The sequence below is a fragment of the Trifolium pratense genome, linkage group LG3 (assembly GCF_020283565.1).
Source record: "Trifolium pratense cultivar HEN17-A07 linkage group LG3, ARS_RC_1.1, whole genome shotgun sequence".
In the NCBI taxonomy this organism is placed as follows: Eukaryota; Viridiplantae; Streptophyta; class Magnoliopsida; order Fabales; family Fabaceae; genus Trifolium; species Trifolium pratense.
The window spans coordinates 14254850-14277117 of NC_060061.1; the positions used below are offsets into that span (position 1 = coordinate 14254850).

A 22268-nucleotide genomic window follows, 5' to 3' on the forward strand; every position below is an offset into this window, starting at 1 on the left:
TATATAATATTTAATAAAATATTATTATGGTTTAACTACTATATATGAAAATGAAAATTATAAATCCTGCAGTTAATTGTATTTTTGAAGTTTATTTTCTATGTGATGCTTACATCCTTATTATCATTATCCCTCAATTTATTCGATGATAATAATAATAATAATAAAACAAAAATATGAAAAACTCCTAAAAGACCCAATGAGGGAATGTCGAACTAAGATTTTTTAGGAGATTAATCTAAAATTTGAAAACAATGTAAGACACGAGTTTACCTATTAAGAAAAAGTTTGAAGTATTGATAGTAAATTGTCGTGCAATATTGCACAAATGTTGAGGGTAAAATGGCATGAAACAAGTGTAAAATTTTGTTACATGTCATTAGGAGAAGTGTGTAGATTAATGTTAATAATTCTTCTTTTCATTCTCTTCTTTCGATGACGCAAGAAGATCTTCCAACACCTTATTATCCAAATACTCAAACTCAATAACTTCCTTATGTTGTGTAGACGAAGTGCTTGCAATGGCACAAGTAGATGACGATGACGACGACAATAAAGAAGAAAGATGAAAATAATATTCATCAGGAAAATTAAGAATGGCAAGAGCACCCCGCAAACGAATGGCAGCACAATCATAAGCTCTCGCAGCTTCCTCAGCTGAGTCGAATGTTCCTAACCATTGTCTTCCAGTAGGTTTTGTTGGATCCCTAATCTCAGCCCCAAATTTTCCCCATGGCCTTCTTCTAACACCACGGTACCTAACTTCTTCATCTCCCTTCTTATTTGCCTCTTCCATTTCCCTTAATGACAAAATTTTGGTTAGTTTCTTAAGTTGCACTTTTTTTAGTAACATTTGAAATGATTATGAATGACATGTATTATTTATATATAGGTAGCTCATGTCTTGAAATTATGTGTCATGTCTTTTTGTATTCAATAGATGGATGCATATATTGACTTGATTCATTGATGTGTATAAATTTGATTCTTCTATTTGTGTTTAGGCTTATATGTTTTTGAATGAACTAGAATGAAATATGTGGACAGGAAAAATGCACTAGTTTTGTGGTATGGAAATATTGATTTTTGGAACTAATTCAACATTTAGTGCTTTTCTAGTCTTTCTCCGCTTAGGTGCATATGAGGTGATCAAACTTTAATGCGCGTATCAATGATCAGATTAATAATTTTATTATTATTTTTGTTAAAGTTGGACCAATTCGAATTTGCTGCAGATTATTGGTAGGTTTTAATTAAGATATTGATTCAAATATCAGCAATAGAATTAGTTTATGCATATGCTAAAAATTCGGTTCGAAGATTAGTTATCGTTAACGGTAGTAAAAATTTTGTACCAATATTATAAGGATACATGTTAAGAAGATAAACGTGGAAAACATTTATTGAACTTGTGGTGTATTCAATTATCTAAACATTAAATTTTTTGTATCATTAAATGCTATATTTCTATTTTTAGGTAGCTTAACATGTGTCATTTGACTATGTTTGGATTGATGGAATGAGATGGAATGTAATGGAACGGGATGGAGTAGAATAATGTTTCATTGTTTGGATTTGTAAAATAATAATGAAATGAAATGGAATACGATGGAATAGATTTCATCCAATACCACCACTTACCTTCAATTTTGTTTATTTCCTTTTTAAAATATCCAAATAATGGAATGAAAAATTTATTTCATTTCGTTCCAATCCACTCCACTTTATACCGCTCCGCTCCATTCCATTATATTTCATCAATCCAAACAAAGTCCCGGCACAAGTTAACATGACAAAAAAAAAAAATTCTTATAAACTACTTCTTAGGTATTCTCTCAATCTCATTCACTATGGAACTTTGAACACACCCCACATATCCAAAATTGAACATTGATTTGAATGGCTTGATAGAGCGGGGTGATATTTCACACTTATAAACTCATTTTCATACTTTATTACATCAAATTAGGATCTTAACAACTAATACTAGTGATTAGGTAATTTCAATTATAGTTTTTTTTTTCTCTCTTAACCTTTTTGATCTCTATGAAAAAGGGTGGTAATCTAAAATTTGACTGCAAGATAAATAAAATTTAGTTAAGAATTGTCCGAACTTACCTATTTTAAAATTTCTTATTAAAATAATCAATAAAGTAACATGAAAGTGACAAAATATTGTGGAGTAACAAAAATTAAATTTACGTTAATTGAGTTTTAAGACCAACTTTAATTTTTGTTTTAAAAAAAAAAGACCAACTTTAATTTTAGTGAATTCCTTGATACAACTATGCACTTTTCTTTATAAATGAAAAATAAAAACAAAATTAAATGAACCCAAATAAAATTCAATAGTCATTCTAGTCGAACTAATAACAAGACTAAATTTAATAACACTGACCCAAGTCCTTTCAATAGATAGAAAATAGCAATAATGTAACTTATTTCTAGAATTTTCAATTGCGGCGTCTGTTAAGTACAATACAAAAGGGATAAAGATTAAAACATTTTCTTTGTATTTATTTATTAATTAATACACATGCATACAATGTACATCATTATATTATCACCTTGTTGTTGAATTGTCGCCATCTCACTAGGGTTTTCATGTATTTGGTTGAATCAATCTTAATCAAAAAAATCAAAATATGTTATATGATGAAATAAAATTTAATTGAAATGTGTTCAGAAAAAAAATTATATTTTTGATGTACTCCAAATTTAAATCAACTCTACTTAAAAATAAGCGGGTTAGTTTGAATTCGGCCAACAAGATATTGAACCCGAAATTGAACACACATGCCAAATACAACACTACATCATTATATTGTCATCTTGCCTTAGCCATCTTACTAAAAGTTTTTATGGATTAAGGTCACAACAATATTTAAAATTTTATTTTTGAGTTCAGAACTCACACACTGTAAGGTCTCGGGTTCCGGTTCAAAACCCGGGCAAAGAGTTCAACATAACAATGTCGATAAATTAGAAAGAAAAAAAATAAAAAATTCAAATGTTATAGTATGTTGTTTGTATAACAATATCAATAAACTTGTTTGAATTTTAACCGAAAGAGATACTATCTTATATTTAGTTTCTAACACGTTTTAAATATAATTAATTTTAATGAAGAGAACCTAGGAAGAAAAAATTGTAGAAATTACAACCTTTTTATCATTTCGCACTTTAATTTCTTCACTCTATCTATATTTATTTTTTATTATTGTTATTTCACCTTAACCACAACTACCACAATCCAAATCAAAACAAGCCGTTTGATCCCCCCCATGACATCAATCACATAACATAGACAAAAGATAAGAGAGACAAGAAGGAATAACTAATTTGTTTGGTGTTGATTGTGAGTTTAAGGCACAAGCGTAGCTTTGATTAGTAGAGAATTATTCATGATGTTTTGCATATAAGCCATAACGTCAATGCATGACACTACTAGAAAAATCAAATTTAGAGAGGGAAGGAATCCATCGCTAATGTGTTAAATATCCGTCACAAACACATTTAGCGACGGCAGAAAATTCATAAACAATTTCAACGTCACAAGAGTGTTTTAAGATTACCACTCGATGCAATTCTTAGTTGTTTTATTTCTGGGTTGTCACCAAAGATTAGAAATGAAAATTCCTATTATTGTTGATTGAAGATGACTCCAATGTTTTAGAACTAGAATCTGAACCAAAGGTGGAAGATGATGCCGCCATAAAAACCCTGATGAAACCTACTTCCAACTATCCCCTAAACTTGGACAGGCCAATGCTCACCTCAAACTCTAAAATTCAAAGGTTTGATTGAATCTTAATTTTAACAAGCAATTGATCAATTGACACCACCTTGTTAATTACCAAACAACCTATTATCCATTTCTTTCTTTCCGTATGAACCACTTATAAAAGTCACCTAAATCATATGAAATTATTGATGAAATTCCTTACAAAACAAATGATTACCACAAAATTGAAGAGCATGAATATATTGTTGATTAAATGACACAAAAACAGAGACGTTCAAAGAAACTGATTTATATATTTTTTCTTTTCCATTAATTTGATGATTTTAATTTTAATTTTATTCCATATATAATCAACAACTATACATGTACAGCCCCGACCCGAGTCCAACAACTCATTTATTTGAACAATTATGTTGATAAGGTGTCTCGTTCTTATGACTAAACATGATAATTTTCTTTGATTGTTGTTGCCTACAATGTGTTTGTTGAATTGTCTGACCCAAAACTACTCAACAAATAATGTGAGCAGCATATCATAAAAAAAAAAAAAACGGAAATTGTGAGCAGCAAATCGAAGCATTAGAAGCCATGAATGATGGTTGTGCACTGTTAATAGTAATAATGAATGAGATACTCATGAAACTCTTATCACATGTTTAAGTTGTGATGCTTCAATTATTTCCTTAGAGAGAACTGGAAATGCAAGTGTGAATTGGTGTTAAAAAATGAAAAAAATGTTTAGATCCAAGTAACAGTTGAAATCTATAGTCCATCAAAATAACATCATATTTAACATGAAATTCTTCATTTTTTTTATCTAATATTATAACAACCTTTATTATCTAATTGGCTCCAACAGTTTTGACATATTCCTAATTTCTTTTTGTTTCCCACAAATCCACTTTACCATACCAAAATTTGAACCTTAGTTCACAATGTTGTGAGATACTAACATCTTCCACCAAATCCAACCGTAGTCGGTGAAATATTTCAATTTCTAGTACACCTTTAATGGTCATGCATTCATGTATATCTCATTGATCTCATCCAATAAAAGTGGATGATGAATGAAGATGAGTCCAACATTATACACACTTTTAAGTATAAAGGGCCAACTTCACACAACAAAAAATTACACTGGCCAACTGTAATTTTCACTAAAACACTACTAACTTCACTACATATAATTTAGCCATCAATGCAACATTACAATCAACATATCCTATACTTTCATGCATAACATTACAATCGACATATCCTATACTTTCATGTATAACTATGGGTTGAAATTCTCTGTTTCTAATCAAAATGGAAGGTTCTATGTAGATAAAGACACAAACTAGAGAATTCAAAATCATTTCTTTTAAGAGACATAAGAATAGCAGGAACTATTGCACCATTCCTCCACTTTGAGAGTTAACATTTTAAGAGAACTTTGTAACTAGAACTAAAAATGAAAAGTGCTACTTTCAACCTTATAAAATCATTGATAATAAAATTAATTATGGGTAATTTACTTCACTTTCTACTAAAAAACTAGGGTCTACAAAGCACAAACACCAGACACAAGAAGGATAATGACTCGGGATAATGCCTCGTCAACAATGATAATAGTTTGAGCATAATTCAGTGTAATCATAACTGTGTGCGTCGTGTCAGGTGTCCGACGCACAACATGATGGCATTGCAACAAAACAATATAGCAGAATGAACGAAAACATGATGGCATTGCAAAAAATGAAGTAAAGTAATAAACCAGTAGTCATTAGAAATATCAGAACAAAAATTTCAAACACAAAGTATTTCTGCAAAATTAATAAACCAAAGATGGATAGTACAGAAGAAAAACACAGTGAAACTGCAAAATCCTTTTTCCACCTAAAACAGAGATGTTCCTTTTCCCTTCTTGTCACCACCAATCTCAAAGTGCTTGCACCTCTGCAAAATCACAAACAATCCATTATCCACAACACCCACAAACAAACAACAAATCACACTACATAAAAAAAAAAAAAAAAACTTACCTTAATAGCATGTTGAGAAACATGTTTGCAACCTTGACACTGAAGCCTCAACACAATTTTCTTAGTAGTTTTAGCCTAATTCAAACAAACACAGAAAAATGATTACTTAATTATTAAGAAAAAACACAAGTGAAAAAATTAGGTTAATTGTTGTAATTGTACCTTTTTGTGAAAAACAGGCTTGGTCTGTCCACCATAACCAGATTGTTTGCGATCATAACGACGTTTTCCCTGAGCAGCGATACTGTCCTTACCCTTTTTGTATTGGGTAACTTTGTGTAAGGTGTGCTTCTTGCACTCCTTGCTTTTGCAGTATGTTTTCTTTGTCTTTGGAACGTTCACCTGCAACAACAGGAAGAAGATTGAATTAATTTGAGATAACGTGAGATCGATAAAAGGAAGAAAAATGAGATTATTACCATTGTGGCGGAGTGGAGTTTGAGATCGGGTGGCTGGACAAACGAAGGTTGAAGAAAGAAGCGGATTCTGTTTTATACGAATGAATGAAGTTGTTGACTGTGAATTAGGGTTTTGTGTGCAACAGTTGGTATTTGGGCTTTTTAATGGGTAGGTTCGGTTGAAACTTTTGGCCCATTTGAGATGATTCGTTTCAAGATGTGTGGGAATAAATAATGAATGATTTATTATTATTAAAATATAAAATAAAAATAATGATAAATGAATTTTATTATTATTAAAAATAATAATTTCTATCTTCGTTTAATGTTGTTTTAATCTCATGTCAGTGTGGAGTTGTTTGTTTTGCTCATATTTGCAAATTTGCTTTGATTCATATTCAATGCAGATTCAATGACTATAACATCGTCAACGTTGCAGACCCGGAAACACGACTATTCCCGACATTTGAATTTTGTCATAACAATTGTAGATTACATTAGGTCGTTGTATGCTATTAACTCTGATGTTGTAAACTTGTTCGCAGATTCATGTTTTTTTTTACTTTTTAACGAATTTGAATATGTAATTATTTTGATTGATGTACTCTGTCAATTTGAATGAATGAATAGCGTTATGTTTTAGTAAAAAAATAAAAATAAATGAATTATATTTTGAAGAATCTAGAATGTTGTACGGGTTTTGTTAAAAAAAAAAAAGGAATGTTTGTACCGGTGTGTCATTGAATTGTGGGGTGTACTTGAAGGATTGAAGATGACACGGGTGTGTATGAGTTCAAGAAAGTAGATATTCGCGTAGACTCTAGTGTGGTAGCTCATATATTAAGCATCGATGACATGGGGTGTGGTGGGTTAGTTTTGGACTGAGAGATTAATGTGTGTCAAGGACATATTCAGACATAAAATATTGATGTGGCTAAAATGAAAGAAAACATGAATTAAATTATATTGAAAATTCCGACCACCGTCACGTTGTTGCAGCACACCGCCATCCGACCATTGTCACCTTGTTGTCCCCGTGCCGATGTTGTTTTTGACTACCATTACATTGTTCTACTCGCATACGCCATTCCGACACCGTAGGCTTCGACCGTGCTTTTTTGATTTTATGTTTTAAAAAAATACAACATAGAACACGTGGTTTCTTCTGGTTTGTTCGATTGATCAACGGTGGAGCAGAAGCAATCTCTCAAACCACACTCACTGCAACAGAAACAAGTCTCGCATATCATGACATATCTTTCACGTCATATTGTTAAGTTGCCAGAGGGATCTTCTCACAAAAGAAGATCCTCTGACTTTTTTCGAAGAACTGCGTCCTACCTTTCAGCTATTTTGATCCGTTAGATTAATCTAACCACTCATATTACGACACGTGTGTCTCCTTTTTAATTAAATTAAAAAATAAAACAAAAAGCTTAGTAATAGTAGTAGAAGGGAAAGCGTAAAAAAAAAAAAATATAGTAGAAGGTAACAGTTCGTCCCTGAACCTTCCTCCACCGCTACACCATTTTCTTCCATCGTTCTCATTCCGGTGTACCCTCCACAAGAACTCTCGCTCATCATAACCCAGAGCTAAGCCACCGCGTAGGAACTAGGAACCACCCATTTCAGAATTAGTAGGGTTTAACCAACCTTTTATTTATTCCAATTCCAATCAATATAAATCATAGCATCTCTGATCATTTTCACTTTTTTTTTTCTTTTTTCTTTCAGGTGTTTAAATGGAGGACTTATCAAGGAATCAAATTTTCGCTCTTCATGGGATTACTGGTACTGGGTCAATTGCTTTAGCCACTGCTTTAACCTATCCTCTTGACACTATCAAAGTTCTTACTCAGGTTATAGCTTTTTCAACTCTCATAATTAGCCACTACCAATGTGATTATGCTTATACCAATCTTTTGTTTGTTGATTCAAAGGTTGGTTCTATTGCTGGTAAAGAATTGAATGCTAACCAGGTTGTTTTGAGAGTACTCTCTGTGTCAGGGAATAAAGGTATGATTTTTTTACGTGGGCACCTTCCAACTGAATGATAAATTGTCTGAGAGAATATAACTCGATTTAGATGTGTATATGCATAAGAGATATTCATTCGAGTGTTGAATCGTTGTTGTCTATTACCATTGTTGCTTTCATGGATACTGTGGGTGTTTAGATTGGACTAAACCATCCCTCCTTTATCGTCTTAATTTTGAAAATTCCTGAATAGACTGGATATACTACTATGTATTTCGAACACTAGGTTAAAATTAAGTGATGGTTGTTTACTTGTTTTGACATTTTCAGCTTAAGCTCTTGTTGCTGATTTTGTAAACTAATTTTATGATCCTATAGAGGGCTGGCTCGTGTACAAAAATATATTATGTATGTTAAGTGCTAACTCTAGTGTTTTGTTACATTTGGGTGTTTCAGGTTTGTTCAGTGGTTTTGGGTGGTTGGCATTTGGAAGGGTTTTTGGTACAGGAGCACGATTTGGGGTTTATGAAATCCTGACAGCCTATTGTAAAGGTAAGTTTTTTATTTATTTTAAAATCTTCTTTTGGTTCTTCTGTGTGGTTTACATTCTTTTCTGTTTCATATATGTATAAAAGAAATCATCTCTAATTTGTTTTGGATGAATATGACATGTTTCTCTCCATTTCGATAACTCAAGATTGAAGTTTTGGTATTGTGCATGTATGTTGTGCAGCAATGTCTGATTTTAGATGCCCTTTGTTTGTTTGACCTGAAGGTTATGGGCGCATTTTTTCTCCAATACATTTTAGAGCTTGTTATTTGAGAATTACAATATACGGTGTTTTTTTTTTTGGGTGGAGTTTGAGTGACTTGGGTACTCACGGGTGCACTTTTGGCAGATGGTCGGGAAGATAATTATGTCAGTGCTTCTGAGGCTCTTTTGGCTGGCATGGTTGCTGGTGCCACAGAGACATTCATAAGCTCTCCATTTGAACTCATCAAGCTTCGTATGCAAGTTGCCGCTGCTTCATATGTTCCAAGCTCTAACTTTGCTTTGGAAGAGGGGGCTCGCAAACCGCTAATTGCAAGATTACTCAATGGCTGTTATCCAGACAAGAGGTCTTTGAATCAATATGTTGGTCTCATGTCTACCCTAACAACCAAGAACACTAACATAACAGGTGATTTACTGGAGTATCCCTGGGCAATGACAGGATCTGGGAGGCCACCGTCAGTTTGCAATGTGAGAAGACCATTAGACATTATATCTTTGGAAGGATGGAACACATTGTGGAGAGGTCTCCGATCTGGAATTGTTCGAGATTCTGTGTTTGGTGGTGTATTTTTTTCGAGTTGGCAATTTTTGCACCAAATAATGCTTGATTGGAAGGCTGCAGGGATGAATCCTCAACCCAGGTTCAGCTTTTATTCATTAACCTAAGAACGTCTCTTTTGTATCATTCCTCCTTATGTTGTATGTAGTTAGTCATGTTTTTAGGAAAGATAGCTTTATGAAAAAATTCTGATTAGGGAGTGATCAAACTAAAGCTAAAAACATTCTTCTTTAACATTTTGTCCATATTCTCCTATATTCTCTTTGTACATGAGTTGAGCCTCAGCGCAATAGTTAGAGTTACTACTGCCATATGACTGGGAGCTAACATTTCAATTGTGAAATCAGCCTCTTGCAAATGAATATTAAGGTTGCCTATAATAATTTATATAGACCCAACCCTTCCTTGGACCACACCATGGCTGGAGCTTTATTTTGCCAACTTGTCCTGTTGTTTTCTTTGTACATAGATTGAGTTACGATAACCTTTAAGCATTATGGATGTTGCAATTACCTTTAGGGGAAAATACACTCACCTCCCCTACACTTCAGTCACATGTAACTAACACCCCCTCTGTTTTCTCACATGACACAAACCTGCCCTACTGTTACTACCGTGAAGTTGCCGTCAAAACATATTGAAATCCTTTTTTTTTTTTCTTTTTTAATTCACCCTTCCAAGCTTTTCATTCACACGACACTTGTGATGAAGAGAGCAATCTTGATGTAAAATTTTAGAAGATATGTTGTAGATGATTTTGGGCATATTTTGATTTTGGAGATATTTTGATTTACTGTTTTGGGGAATATGATTTACATGTTAATTGTCATTGCCAATTTAAGAGTGTTCTCACTAATTCTCATTGGAACAGAAGACATCCTATGAACTCAAACACAGAAATAGTTGTTTGAGATTGGATTTGACCATCACAACTCTTGCCATGGTTGGTTTTTGTTCTGCGATCTGCTTGCGTTTTGGTGCTGCAACACACCTTTTTTAGTCTGGTTGTTGGTGTGAAGCTTTTCGGCTTGTTTCTAATATGTTGTAGTTGGGTTAGTTACTTTGTATGCATTTTGTTGTGTTGTTGTTCATTGTGCAGGTTTGCACTCGTTTGTCTCCATTAGTATGTCTGATATTCATGAATAAGTGTTATAATATATTTGCTGATTAAAAAAGAGAGATATTTAATGGATTGATGAACGGTGTTAAGTTGGTAAGGGAGGTTTTTATCTATTTGAAGTGACCCAGGGGAGGTTAGTGTTTATTGTAAAATTAGAGAGCATATTTGTGTTGTTTAAAGATACCTTAGGGGAGGTGAGTGTATTTTTCCCTTACCTTTAAGTATGATGACTATTGTTCGCCCTGTTCAGTAAACTATGAATAAGGTTAATATGCTTCTTATTTAAGCGTTTGATATCTTTTAAGTGGATATGTATCAGCTGATCTTCCACTTCCAGTTAAATTAATCTTCTGCACCAAACATACTCATATAAACGAGCTAAATTATTTGTTTGATTGAGGTTTCACATGATTCTCACTGTGATTTTGGTCTATGATAAGGCATGGTTACATGGAGCTATTGGATACTTGATGCATTAAATGATATATTTATAATCTACTAGCGCTTTCGGATTAATGACTTCAACTGCAAGTGAGTTTAGTTGTCCTTTTTTGTTTAAAAGTGCTTGTCTTGACTCAGGTTAAATCAAGATATTCCTCCGTTGTCTCCTTTGGCTGTTACTCTTGCTGCTGGATTTTCTGGTTCAGTTGCTGCTGCTGCTTCTCATGGTTTTGATACTGCTAGAAGTAGATCACAATGTACTGTGCTGCCAAAGGTATGAACCTTGCTACTTGTTTGTTTTTATTTTCTACTAAAAAGGAACTTTTATTTGAAGGATAGAAGGAGCACAATGGATAAGGAGGCTAAGATAGTCTCCTTAACCTAAATAAAACACATACACAAGTTTATAAAAGAGTACCTCTTTAAGGTCTAGTGTATCTCCATTAATAACCAAGGAGAAGAAAACCATATGCTGAAAATGTTTAGAAGTTAGAATTATCCTGTCCCATATTAGGTCCATGATCGGAACTTTAATATTTAAACTCCAAGAATTCAGCATGTTTATTACCCTAAAAAAGAGTTCTGTTTAACCCAATAGGATGAAGCCATTTTATATTTCAAGAGGTGTTTCTCTATACTCTGATAGGGACCCAAAGTTATGAATATAAATACCGGTTTGTATTTAATACTTAATAGACTAAAGTTAGCTGTTACAAGCTAGTTTAATGACAGTAATAGAAACTAGACTGATTGGAACAAACACCTTGCAGAAATGGAGAAAAATAAGGATATATAGACTATAGAATCACCCTTTTACGTTGGAAGTACCCTTTCTTTGCTTAGTCAAGTCTAACCAATTCACTCTCAAAATGCAAGAAAACCTCCATTCAGTTACCTCTCTCTCCTCTTGCTGCGTGATTCCGGTATACTCCACCGTCCTCCTCCTGCCAGCTCCACTCGGCTATGCCTCTCTTTTCTCTCGTTTACTTCCCTTTCTGCTGCTTTTCCACATTTCTATCTCATAAACCTGCATGCCTTGTCTTTTGGGCCCATTTAATCCCTCCTATTCCTCCAGCCCACTTCTTCCCTGTTCTTCTATATACTTGCATATTGGGCCCATCATACTCTGGAGTCCCAACAAACAGTTAGAGGATATCCCCCCTTTCCCGAAAGCCATCACTTTTTATGATTTCACACCTGCTGAACAGAAGTTTAGTACCGGTGTATGGTTGGTAAGATCAAGCTTTAAATCCGAACATAGTGGGACAAAATGTTTGAATGATGTCATGTCCTACTAACTAAATTAAGCACGATCCAGTGGTGGGTTAGTTTGGCAAAAGTGTGCCTTCATATTCCCATAAAATCAACCATTAATTCATTACCACCCTTTTTTATTTCTTTCTGTTTAGACTTACAAAGGCGTCTTTGTGGATACAGTTTAGATTCTTAGTTCTTGATAATGTCGTTTCATTATTGAACATATCTCAATTAAGTAAAATGAAAAATTTAATTTCACATGTTTCCAAATTCCAACCAATGTCTGATAGTAATTTATACATTTTCTGGTTCCCAGTATGTCTCAATGGAGAGAAAGTTACTGAAATGGAAACAACCAGGAAACAGGTTTCAAAGATATACTGGGATCCATCCTTCTGACAGGAATATCTTGTTCCGTGGTCTCGGTTTGCGGATGGCTCGCTCTGGTGTTGCATCATTCATGATTGTAGGAAGTTATTTATTTGTTGTTGATCATCTTGCCTCTAGTTTGACATAATTGGCACAAATTGATACCTAATTTTTGTTAGTATTTAGTGTTTCTATATTTTCTCCTAGAGAAGAAGAGCACATAATTTTGGCTTGCCTCTTTGTACTAGTCAGTAAAGAGAAAATAGAAAGGAGATAATACTTGATTCTTACCACATCTTAATCTATATTGTTGTGAAATCAATACTCAGATTGTAACTTATAAATAGACAGAGAAACTCTGCATTTGAATAACAAAGGAATTAATTGCTGAATAATGTGACCATTTTTTTTTTGTCAAGTAGCCTAATGGCTAGAATTTTACCTTTAAAGGTGAATAAGTGGGAGTACCAGAGTTCGAACCCCGATCCCTGCATTTTACATGCAATGCTTACGGGGACAATGTGACCATTCTTTATGCCTACTAACCTCACATTGATTATTTAGGAATTGTTATTATATATGTAATAAAGCCTGATATACCAAGTAGTTTTGTAATACCAAAGACATGTTATATGGTTGTAAATTTCAAACTTTTAACCGTTTAATTGGATTAATGAGCTCTTGAACCCCCCATATGGTGTGAAACCACAAAAAGTTTGTCCTCCTTTTGTTTTCTTTGTATTTGTATATTAAGACCTTGTCCCTTAGTTGACATGTCCTTTAATCACCTTTTTTCCTATTGGATTACCCCTTTATGTGGGGTTGACTTATTTTGAACTTTTCTGTTGACCTTTGATGGTTGCACTTGCATGGATGGATTGGTATAAATTAACTTCACTTAAAAGCTACCTAGGTATTGGCCGCACAATCATTCTCTCAAGTTCCACTCGTTGCCAAAAAAAGAATAATAATCATACCTAAAAAACAAGCAAGCAAAAGGCCAAGATAGTTACGATAGATAGATTGGTACATGTCAAACATCTTTGCCTTCCCTTCCCCTTTATGTCTTTACATACACACAAATTTTGTTGGAAACAACCAAAGCTTTGGACATGGTTTTCATCATAGACAATCATAATGACTTCCAATATGATTTGGCATTTTCTACTTTCTGAGTCCAAACTTTGGACATATTGTTTTGTATGACATTGAGAGCCACAAAGAAGTATAATTTTGTGTTTTATCCGGTTCACCAGACCGTCTAATCTGGTTAGGGGGTCAGTTCTGTGGTTTCAGCCCCTTCCGCGCAATTGCGGGAGATTAAACTGTGGACCTCCCTACCAAGTTTAGAGTCAATTACCACCGAACCAACTAACTATCGTATAATTTTGTGTTTTAAGTAATGGTTTTTTTTTTTTTTGGTCTCTTTGAAAATCACACCAACCTCTCACTAACTCACTCACTCACTCAAGTCACATGTGGTATGTTAATAAGCATGCACTTGTTGAGATGATTAAGAGGTTCAGTGGTTACGAGCTGATTAAGCAATGAAATAGTATATTATTATTAATTTACATACAATAAAACAATGAAGGATACTGCAGTAGTAGTAGTTTCATTAAGCAATGAACTCGTGGACACAAAGATCAAAGAGCAACATACTTAGACAAGACAAAACCTCCATTGTATTTTATATTTTTTAATCATTTTTTGTACTTAGTTTCAGAAGTTGGATTCTATCTTAAGGTTTCAAACCACAATGGTAGAAGAGGCATGTGAAAATAAACTAATTAAAAAGAGGAAATTACCATTTTAATTGAAACCTCACTTGTATGAAATGGCTTGGAAGTCAAGGTTTACTTCAATTGCAGCCTTTTGAGTTTTGACTTGTGAGTGTTATTATTGTGATTGTAAAGGTTGTAGTAAAGATGGAAGTAGAAAAGTTTTATGTTGAAGAGTGGTTGAAAATGATGATATATGTTTATATGTCTTTGATTTCCACTTGTTAGTGGATATAAAACACATGTAGGATATTTTCATACTTTTAATTTACAGCAGCAAGATGTCAATTATCATGCTTCTTTAATCAATTAGCATAAAGCAAAATATAAAGACAATTTGGTAAAAGCTAAAATTTTGAAATTTCTTTTGCACGACTTTTTCTAATTTAAAATCAAATTATTACTGTATTTGTCAACAATTTTGTGTTAAAATAAATATTTTGCAATTGTTTTGGGCTAGTGCTATGGTTTATATTCTCTTAGCATTTTATGCAACGGCGATTTTATCGCCAGGCATGCCAGACACATGTTTGGGCTGCCCAATTATTATTAATTTTTTTTTATAAATAAAACAAAACAGAAGAAAGAAGGGCACTGATAACTCGCTTTCTCTTTCACTCTCAGCCGCTCAAATCAACCGCACCATCGCCGCCGCTCAATCTCTCTGTCACTCGCGCTCAATCTCCCAGTTGCTCTCAAATCCGCCGCACCATCGCTATCACTCACTCTCTCTCCCTCTCGCAGCCTCGCGTAGATTTGATGTAAGCAACCTAAAACTAAAACCTCGTCGCCTTGTCCTTGCTATGTTTGTTTGTTTATGTTAAGAACCTAAAACCTTCTCAATCTAGAATCTTTGTTTGATGACTTGATTTCCTAGACAAACTGTATTTTCTATTTCTATTAAGCACTGAAGCTGTATTGAATTTTAAATTTATTAAGTTGTTTATGCATACGAAAAATTTTCCCTTAGCTTTTGCAAGTGGTTATTACTAGTTTAAATTGTACACTAGGTCTCAAATATGAACAAAGTTGGCCTAAAAAAATTGGTTTGTTTTAAAATTTAGACAAAATACTAGCTTGTTTGGTGTTGCTTTTCTCAAAACCGCAGTGGATTTTCACATTGATGTGGAAGCTTAAATTAGTCGCTTTTGAAAATCACGACAAAAAGTCCATTGAGACGCAAGAATGCTATAAGAAACGCATAACCAAACAATCACTATATTAATTTTTTTAACTCAACTATTGCTCATATTTAAGATCAGAGTTTGTAAAATAATTCACTTTCACATTTAATATTTTTTTTAGATATAAATGGCGGCAAGTGAGCAACCACTCTTGGGTAGGAATGTAATGTAGGATCACATTAAGAGACAAAACGTTTATATAAAAATAAATTAATTAAGAGACAGAACTTTCTCTTATTTTTTTTATTATAATATTCTTGCATTTTGATAGCTTAAACTTTAGACATTAAACGTGAACATAGCTTAATTAGTGGAAATATTATATTTTATATGTATAGCTGGATTTAAACTTTGAGATATTTTATTTATTCATCTCAAGAAGTAAATTTTTAGTCATTAGACCACTTAACAATTTTTTTTTTGTTACTAAAAGTATCATTGCAACACGATTATAAAAGACAATCTATGTTTCTAAAACTTATTGCCTTATACTCCCTCTGGTCCTTTTTATAAGGAACACTTAGGGCAAAAAATTTGGTCCTTTTTATAAGAAACTTTGACCAATTTTCAAATGTTTTAAATGTTCAATTTCACTTATGCCCTTATTTATTATGAGAGAGAATTTAAAAATAAGTAAGTTAGTTGAATAAAGAGTAATTAAATAAGGGTATACATGGAATAAATTAAAATTTATAAAAGTATTAAATGAAAATAACTATATTAAATTTGTTTCATTGGTCTGTGTGATTTTTTCAAAGTGTTCCTTATAATAAGGACCGGAGGGAGTATTATTTTCTGTTTGAATTGTTCCGAACATAATAAAATAAAATAAAAATTACCAACATGTAATCCTCAATATGTCAAGTATTTTGTCAACCATTTTGTGTTAAAATAACATTTTTGTAATTGTTTAGTACTAGTGTTATGGTTTATATTCTCATAGCTTTTGCAAATGGTTATTACCTAGTTTAAAATGTACACCAGCTGGGTGAATATAAACAAAATTGGGTCAAAAAATATTAAGTCGACACATGAATGCTATAAAAAATGCATAACCAAACAATCACTACATTAATTTTTTTTAACTCAACTATTGTTCATATTTAAGATCACATTTAATAATTTTTTTTGGATATAAATGGCGGCAAGTGAAGTGAGCAACGACTCTTAGGTGGGTAGGAATGTAATGTTGGATCACATTAAAGAGACAAAACGTTTATATAAAAATAAATAAATTAAGTGACAAAACTTTCTCTTATTATTTTTTTATTGTTGAAAGAGGAGGACTTTTTTTTTGAAAACTTGGTATCCGGCCTTAGGATCGACTAATTCAAGGGGACCAATCCCACCGCCCACTTGCGGGGGCCCCATTTAAAGCCAGAGTTTTTTTTGCTCTGTATGGACTTAGCCCACCGAAATTGGCACCAGTGGGAATCGAACCTGAGACCTTGAGAGGAGCATACTCCAAGGGCCCAAGCCAACACCACTCGACCAACCCCAAGTGGGTTTTGAAAGAGGAGGACTTACCTTATGTGCTCTACAGATTCTCTAATAAAATTTAGTCATCACCAACAATAGTAAAAACTTCTTTTCAATATGATAGTAATAAAAAAAAGGGAAAAAGTTTTTTATTTCTTGTCGAACGTAATTAAAGTGTTTGGTATCCTTAAATAAGTCCACCATGGTACTCCATAACTTTAACTATGTAACTAATCTTAGATTCAACTGAGTGAATACGATTATTTTTTGTTTATAATAGAGTTTATGATCAAACCTAAGACTTTTAGTATAGAATCCAAACTCCTCACCACTAGATCGAACCCAGTGACTTGAACAAGATTTTATTTAGTTCTTAGCCTCTCAACACAGGTAAATCAAGTATTCGAACCCTGGTTGTTTTCCATGTAGTCTTTCTTAATTATGCAGACTAATTGCTTTATTTTTTAAATGAGAATTACAAATAAGGAATATATATATCATAACAATTAAAAGTAAAAAAGTAGTACAATGCTTTTACTTTTAATCAGTAGTTGGAGATTTTCTTTGTTAGCTAACGACAGTAACTAAACTACGAGTAAAATTCTATGAATTGTCAAAAAAGTTCAAATTCAAAAAAAAAAAAAAAAAATTAATAATAAATTTTTTAGTCAACTTTTAAAGTCAATAAATATGATGTGATTTCGGCTAGTGTCCCAAATATTTGTACCATAGAAAATGACGTCAAATTATGCAAATATTGCGCAAGCTTCATCTATCATTTGATTAAAGTATCTCATATTATGTTGTACCCCAAAAGAAAAAGTACCTTGTATTATTAAGATAGATAAATGCTTAATTAATTACCAACATAATCAACCTCTTTTCTTATTGGATTGTTCTAAATTGTGAATATAGTACATTGTAAGAGTAGTATTAATTGTTTTGATGATAAATGATAGAAGTTTTGGTAATTATCTTGTCTGTTATAGTGGATATATATATGAGAAGAGAGAAAGAAAGTAATGAATAAGGTAAACATGATGGACTGGTCTGTCACTATTTTGTGATGACAATATTGGTTTGGTTGATATAAAATATTAGTGCTCGTGTTGGTGCTTCTAAAGCATGCGAATGCTTTCATCACACATGACTTGATGCTTCCCTAAGCAGGAACCATATATTATTATTATTATTATTATTTTATATGCATATATGTAACAAGAAAAATAAAAATATATAAAATTTATATAAAATAATTTGTGTCATTTGTTGTTGTGATACAAGACAACTAGCTAACAAATATACCATCAAAGTAGGCAAATGCTATAAAAGCCTAATAGGAACTATTGCTTCCAAATGTTAAGTTACAAGCATTCCCTATATTGTGCTTCATTTAATGGACCCTACAATCCTCAAGTTTGATAAATATATAAATCTAATTATAATTCTCTAAACAACACTCCTTGCACGTGAGACTCTCAACTCATCAAAACCATGTCTCTTCCCTCCATGGCATTCATCATCCTAGCTAGCTCTTAATCACTCATTCTCTACCCTAAAAGATATGTAACTTCATTTTCCTTTTGTTGTGCAATGAAAATTTACCTTTAAATGCACTAGACATTCATGCAACATGGTGAAATTCATTATATATTCACACATTCTTTTACTTGCTTAAATTGTGAGAGAATTCTCTCAATTGTAGATTTCACCGTAGAGGGAGTAGTGAACAATTACATCCTTAAAATAACATCATCATTTTATTTTTATTTTTAAATCAATGATTTATATTTCACTGGATGATGAATTGACCGAAGATAATCCTCTCTCTTTAAATTGTATGTCACAATTATGTTTTGAAGCTAAAAGAAATTTCAAATTAGTTTTAAAATTTAGAATCTTCTATTATATAAATAATTTTAAATTACTTGTTCTGGAATGAAATATCAATAGTTCTTACTGACAATGTGTTGTGATTAAAGTCTGAGTGCTTATATGAATAAGTAAATCTGATTTTTGTATTTTTCTTCCTAGTATTTTATGCTCCTAAGGCCGCAATTTTCTTGGCGGTTACCTTAGTTGTTCCTTGATTATGTGCCCTTAATTTTTTCCCTACATGAGTTGCTCAATAGCTCGTATACTCCCTCCTTGGTCGTGGTTGCACATGCCCGAGTAAAAGAGAGGATGGGCCAAGGCCTGAGGATATGCGCATATGAGTCGAGCATGAATGTGTAAACTATAACTCAACAATGGTGTGATTTGATTTTGGCGACTCATCCCAAAACATATTAGTCAATTGTAGCCCACAACTCCTAAGCATGAGTCGTTTTCATTACTCTATGACGTCACATTACTTAATATAAAAACATTCTAAAATATTAATTTGACAAGAACTTTTAATTCAATATGCCATTTTAGATTTTTTGCAAATTTTACTATTGAACCGTCATTTTTTTTTTTTGAAGTCAAAGAATAACATTAAAATAGGCATAAGATATGCCTTAAAAAAATTACAAATAGTTGAATCTAAATCGAATCACAAGACAAATCAACATACAAACTCAAAGAAAAAAGTAAGATCGTAGAATCTATGAGGAATCTCTAATCATGTCACAAATCAGCTTGATTTTTGAATAAAAAGAATACAACAGTTCACTTAAACATGTTAAGTTCTTCATCATTCTTATTTACAATTGATTTTATAGCACTTGTATTGATCACAAATCCCACACGTTACTTCAAAATATAACAAAGATATGGAACTTTTTGCCTAAATTATCTGGATTTGCTATGTAATATTCATTAGTGGAAAATAAAAATAAAAATACAGGGTGTGTGATTATCCACGTGTCAAAGCATAAAGACTAGCACAAAATTTCCATTTCCATGTAAGAGCAGAGAATATGGGATCTTTGAAAGCATAACGTCATATTGCATATTGTTTGGTCATGAAGTTCATTTCATATCTAGTACTAGTGCCCCACTTGCAGGGCTGCTATATTGATTTGAAATTAATCTATAAGCTATAATTCACTGATTACAATGGCAGCTAAAGTAGCTAGCTATATTCAATTTAATTTAATTTAAGTAGCTACAATAATAAAAACATGTAAGTAAAATGAAATGATACTATTGATAACAACAACAATTAGCTTAGATATTTTTGTATTTCCCATTTGGAAAATGTAGCTAGTAATTAATTAAACTCTATATATTATGATCACTTGCATTGCATTTGCATCTTCTAATTTGGCAAGCTTACTTCATCAAGATCTTCCAATGACAAGAAAACTTCATCCAAACAAGACAACTCTGTTCCATCTCCATCCTGATCATCATCATCTTCATCGTGTTCATAAACTCGACATATCACCCACCTACTATGTTCCTAAATCAATAACAAAAATAAACATATCAAAATCAATCACGGAGTCTGGCACAAGTGGTTGGTACATAGAGTGTGTGTCAGTGTTGTAAATTTTAGATATCGAGTAAAAAAAATACTAACTGATTTTGATTTTCTTTTGGATGAAGATGATCTAGTAGAGGAAGAAGCGGAATCGGAAAGACGATACTCTTGCATTATCCAATTAGTTTTGTTACCATCAGGTGCTTCACCAATATGGAAAACATAATATTTCTTCATACCAACTCTCTTATTACTTGAGCTTGTTAAAACTTGTTCTTCCATTCCCATTGGCATCCAATAACCATTATTAGTCATTCTATTTTGTGTCCTTCTACTATAATAGTACCATTGATTTCCCTCTTCCAAAGCTCTTCCTACAAACAAAATTTAAAATTGGCATCAAATTTTATATCTTTATAGAGACATGAATAAAGGGTATCATTATAAACTACTCCCTCAGGTCCTATATATATAAAATAAATTACCTTTCAGATTCATTGTAGAATTAATGTATCTAGACTATATTATGTATGACCGGGGGGGAGTATTATAAATAACATACCTTGAAGTTGCCATGGATCAAAAGGATAGAGGTCAAGATCAGGAATAACATCTGGATGACAAGGTAAAAGGGAAGCCTTTCTATGAAGGAAATGGACGACAAGTTCTTCATCAGTTGGATAAAATCGAAAACCGGGTGGAAGATTAACATTGTTGTTATGATCTCCCATTATAGAGAGGAAGAAGAAAATAGATAGAGTGATTAATAAGAAAGAGTAAATGAAGCTAGCTAGGTAGAAATATAGAATGATGTGGTGGGTGTCAAGGTTTGGTATTTATAGAAATTGATGAATGAATTATATTGGGAGGGAGGGAGTAGTAGTGAGTGAAGAAGTGACGTGAAACTGAAGGTGTTGTTTATCACATTATATATAGATTTATTATATACAATATTGGATATATTTTCAATATTAATAATATTAATTTTTTGAAATAGTATATATATATAGTTTTTGAATTTTATTGATAAGTGGCAGTTTGAGAAGTGAAGTTAAGGGTAAGACGGCGGATAACGGAACGTGATGGATATATACTTTGGGCATAAAACGGGATAACCAAAATCGTGTTCATTAGTGGGAGAAGGGCTTCTGAATGAGACATTCATACATATCATCATTCTTTTATTATAGTGTATATATACCTTTAATTAGTACTAGTATTCTTCATTTTCTATTTTGGATTCTTAACAAATTTATTATTTATAGATCGATACTGTTAGGAGTCTCACATCAAATATTTCAAAGTGTTCATTGTCGTACTTAAGCCATGAGTTGAACTAGTCTAACATATACATCCAAATGGACTTTTATTAGAAAGCAAGGGATTACTCACCTCTTAGTGGAAATGGTAATAGAAAATTTCGATGTTAATGAGAGTATTTTTACCTTTTTGTGTGGTAATTAATAACAACACCAAATTACAAGTTTTTATGATTCATATGAATGAAAAAATTGGTTGACATATCATTTAAGGAGTGAGGTGACATTTTAAACTCGACCATTTAAGTTGGTCCGTCCTGTTCCATTTTATATGAATCAAAAGTAGAATAGACTAATCAATCGTTAGTTGGTTCAGTTGTGATTGACGTTGAATTTGATAGAAACCACTTGATATCAGAACTGACCCTAAATCAGATTAAACTGAAAGTATAAAAACAAAATAGGCAGACCAACCTGCTTTGTCATTCTAA

The 22268-nt window shown here is 32.6% G+C and overlaps 4 protein-coding genes across 5 annotated transcripts; 1 reads left to right on the forward strand and 3 right to left on the reverse strand.

The window, feature by feature from the left end:
- Positions 1-403: 403 nt before the first annotated feature.
- On the reverse strand, positions 404-796 carry LOC123914615 (ethylene-responsive transcription factor ERF098-like). Its single transcript, XM_045965811.1, has one exon. The coding sequence runs from the start codon at positions 794-796 to the stop codon at positions 404-406; it is 393 nt and encodes a 130-aa protein (XP_045821767.1).
- Positions 797-5488: 4692 nt separating this feature from the next.
- On the reverse strand, positions 5489-6335 carry LOC123916204 (60S ribosomal protein L44). The gene is made up of 4 exons (XM_045967601.1): positions 6189-6335; positions 5932-6111; positions 5770-5844; positions 5489-5683 (listed from the first exon to the last, which is right to left on the reverse strand). The coding sequence occupies exons 1-4, from the start codon at positions 6189-6191 to the stop codon at positions 5624-5626; spliced, it is 318 nt and encodes a 105-aa protein (XP_045823557.1). The 5' UTR covers positions 6192-6335; the 3' UTR covers positions 5489-5623.
- Positions 6336-7618: 1283 nt separating this feature from the next.
- Positions 7619-13057, forward strand: LOC123917368 (calcium-binding mitochondrial carrier protein Aralar2). Of its 2 annotated transcripts, XM_045969069.1 has the most exons (7): positions 7622-7804; positions 7902-8026; positions 8108-8183; positions 8601-8696; positions 9044-9560; positions 11178-11313; positions 12613-13057. In XM_045969069.1, exons 2-7 carry the CDS (start codon positions 7910-7912, stop codon positions 12811-12813), a joined length of 1143 nt encoding a protein of 380 aa, XP_045825025.1. In that variant the 5' UTR covers positions 7622-7804; positions 7902-7909; the 3' UTR covers positions 12814-13057. The 2 variants fall into 2 exon arrangements, with proteins under 2 accessions (XP_045825024.1, XP_045825025.1); XM_045969068.1 differs by having other exon boundaries at positions 7619-7804; positions 7902-8183.
- A 6961-nt stretch (positions 13058-20018) lies between these two features.
- LOC123916349 (NAC domain-containing protein 104-like) lies at positions 20019-21429 on the reverse strand. The gene is made up of 3 exons (XM_045967788.1): positions 21081-21429; positions 20618-20892; positions 20019-20497 (listed from the first exon to the last, which is right to left on the reverse strand). The coding sequence occupies exons 1-3, from the start codon at positions 21247-21249 to the stop codon at positions 20354-20356; spliced, it is 588 nt and encodes a 195-aa protein (XP_045823744.1). The 5' UTR covers positions 21250-21429; the 3' UTR covers positions 20019-20353.
- Positions 21430-22268: the final 839 nt, after the last annotated feature.

Bases quoted from the DNA above. Each gene is read 5' to 3' on its own strand.
- LOC123914615 (XM_045965811.1), bottom strand. From the start codon at position 796: ATGGAAGAGGCAAATAAGAAGGGAGATGAAGAAGTTAGGTACCGTGGT.
- LOC123916204 (XM_045967601.1), bottom strand. The intron at 5,845-5,931 runs GTACAATTACAA...TGTTTGAATTAG, and splicing joins AGCCTGTTTTTCACAAAAAG to GCTAAAACTACTAAGAAAAT. The intron at 5,684-5,769 runs GTAAGTTTTTTT...GTGATTTTGCAG, and splicing joins TTTCTCAACATGCTATTAAG to AGGTGCAAGCACTTTGAGAT.
- LOC123917368 (XM_045969068.1), top strand. From the start codon at position 7,910: ATGGAGGACTTATCAAGGAATCAAATTTTCGCTCTTCATGGGATTACT. The intron at 8,184-8,600 runs GTATGATTTTTT...TGGGTGTTTCAG, and splicing joins CTCTGTGTCAGGGAATAAAG to GTTTGTTCAGTGGTTTTGGG. The intron at 11,314-12,612 runs GTATGAACCTTG...TCTGGTTCCCAG, and splicing joins AATGTACTGTGCTGCCAAAG to TATGTCTCAATGGAGAGAAA.
- LOC123916349 (XM_045967788.1), bottom strand. From the start codon at position 21,249: ATGGGAGATCATAACAACAATGTTAATCTTCCACCCGGTTTTCGATTT. The intron at 20,893-21,080 runs GTATGTTATTTA...TTTTGTTTGTAG, and splicing joins TGATCCATGGCAACTTCAAG to GAAGAGCTTTGGAAGAGGGA. The intron at 20,498-20,617 runs GTTAGTATTTTT...TTATTGATTTAG, and splicing joins CCAAAAGAAAATCAAAATCA to GAACATAGTAGGTGGGTGAT.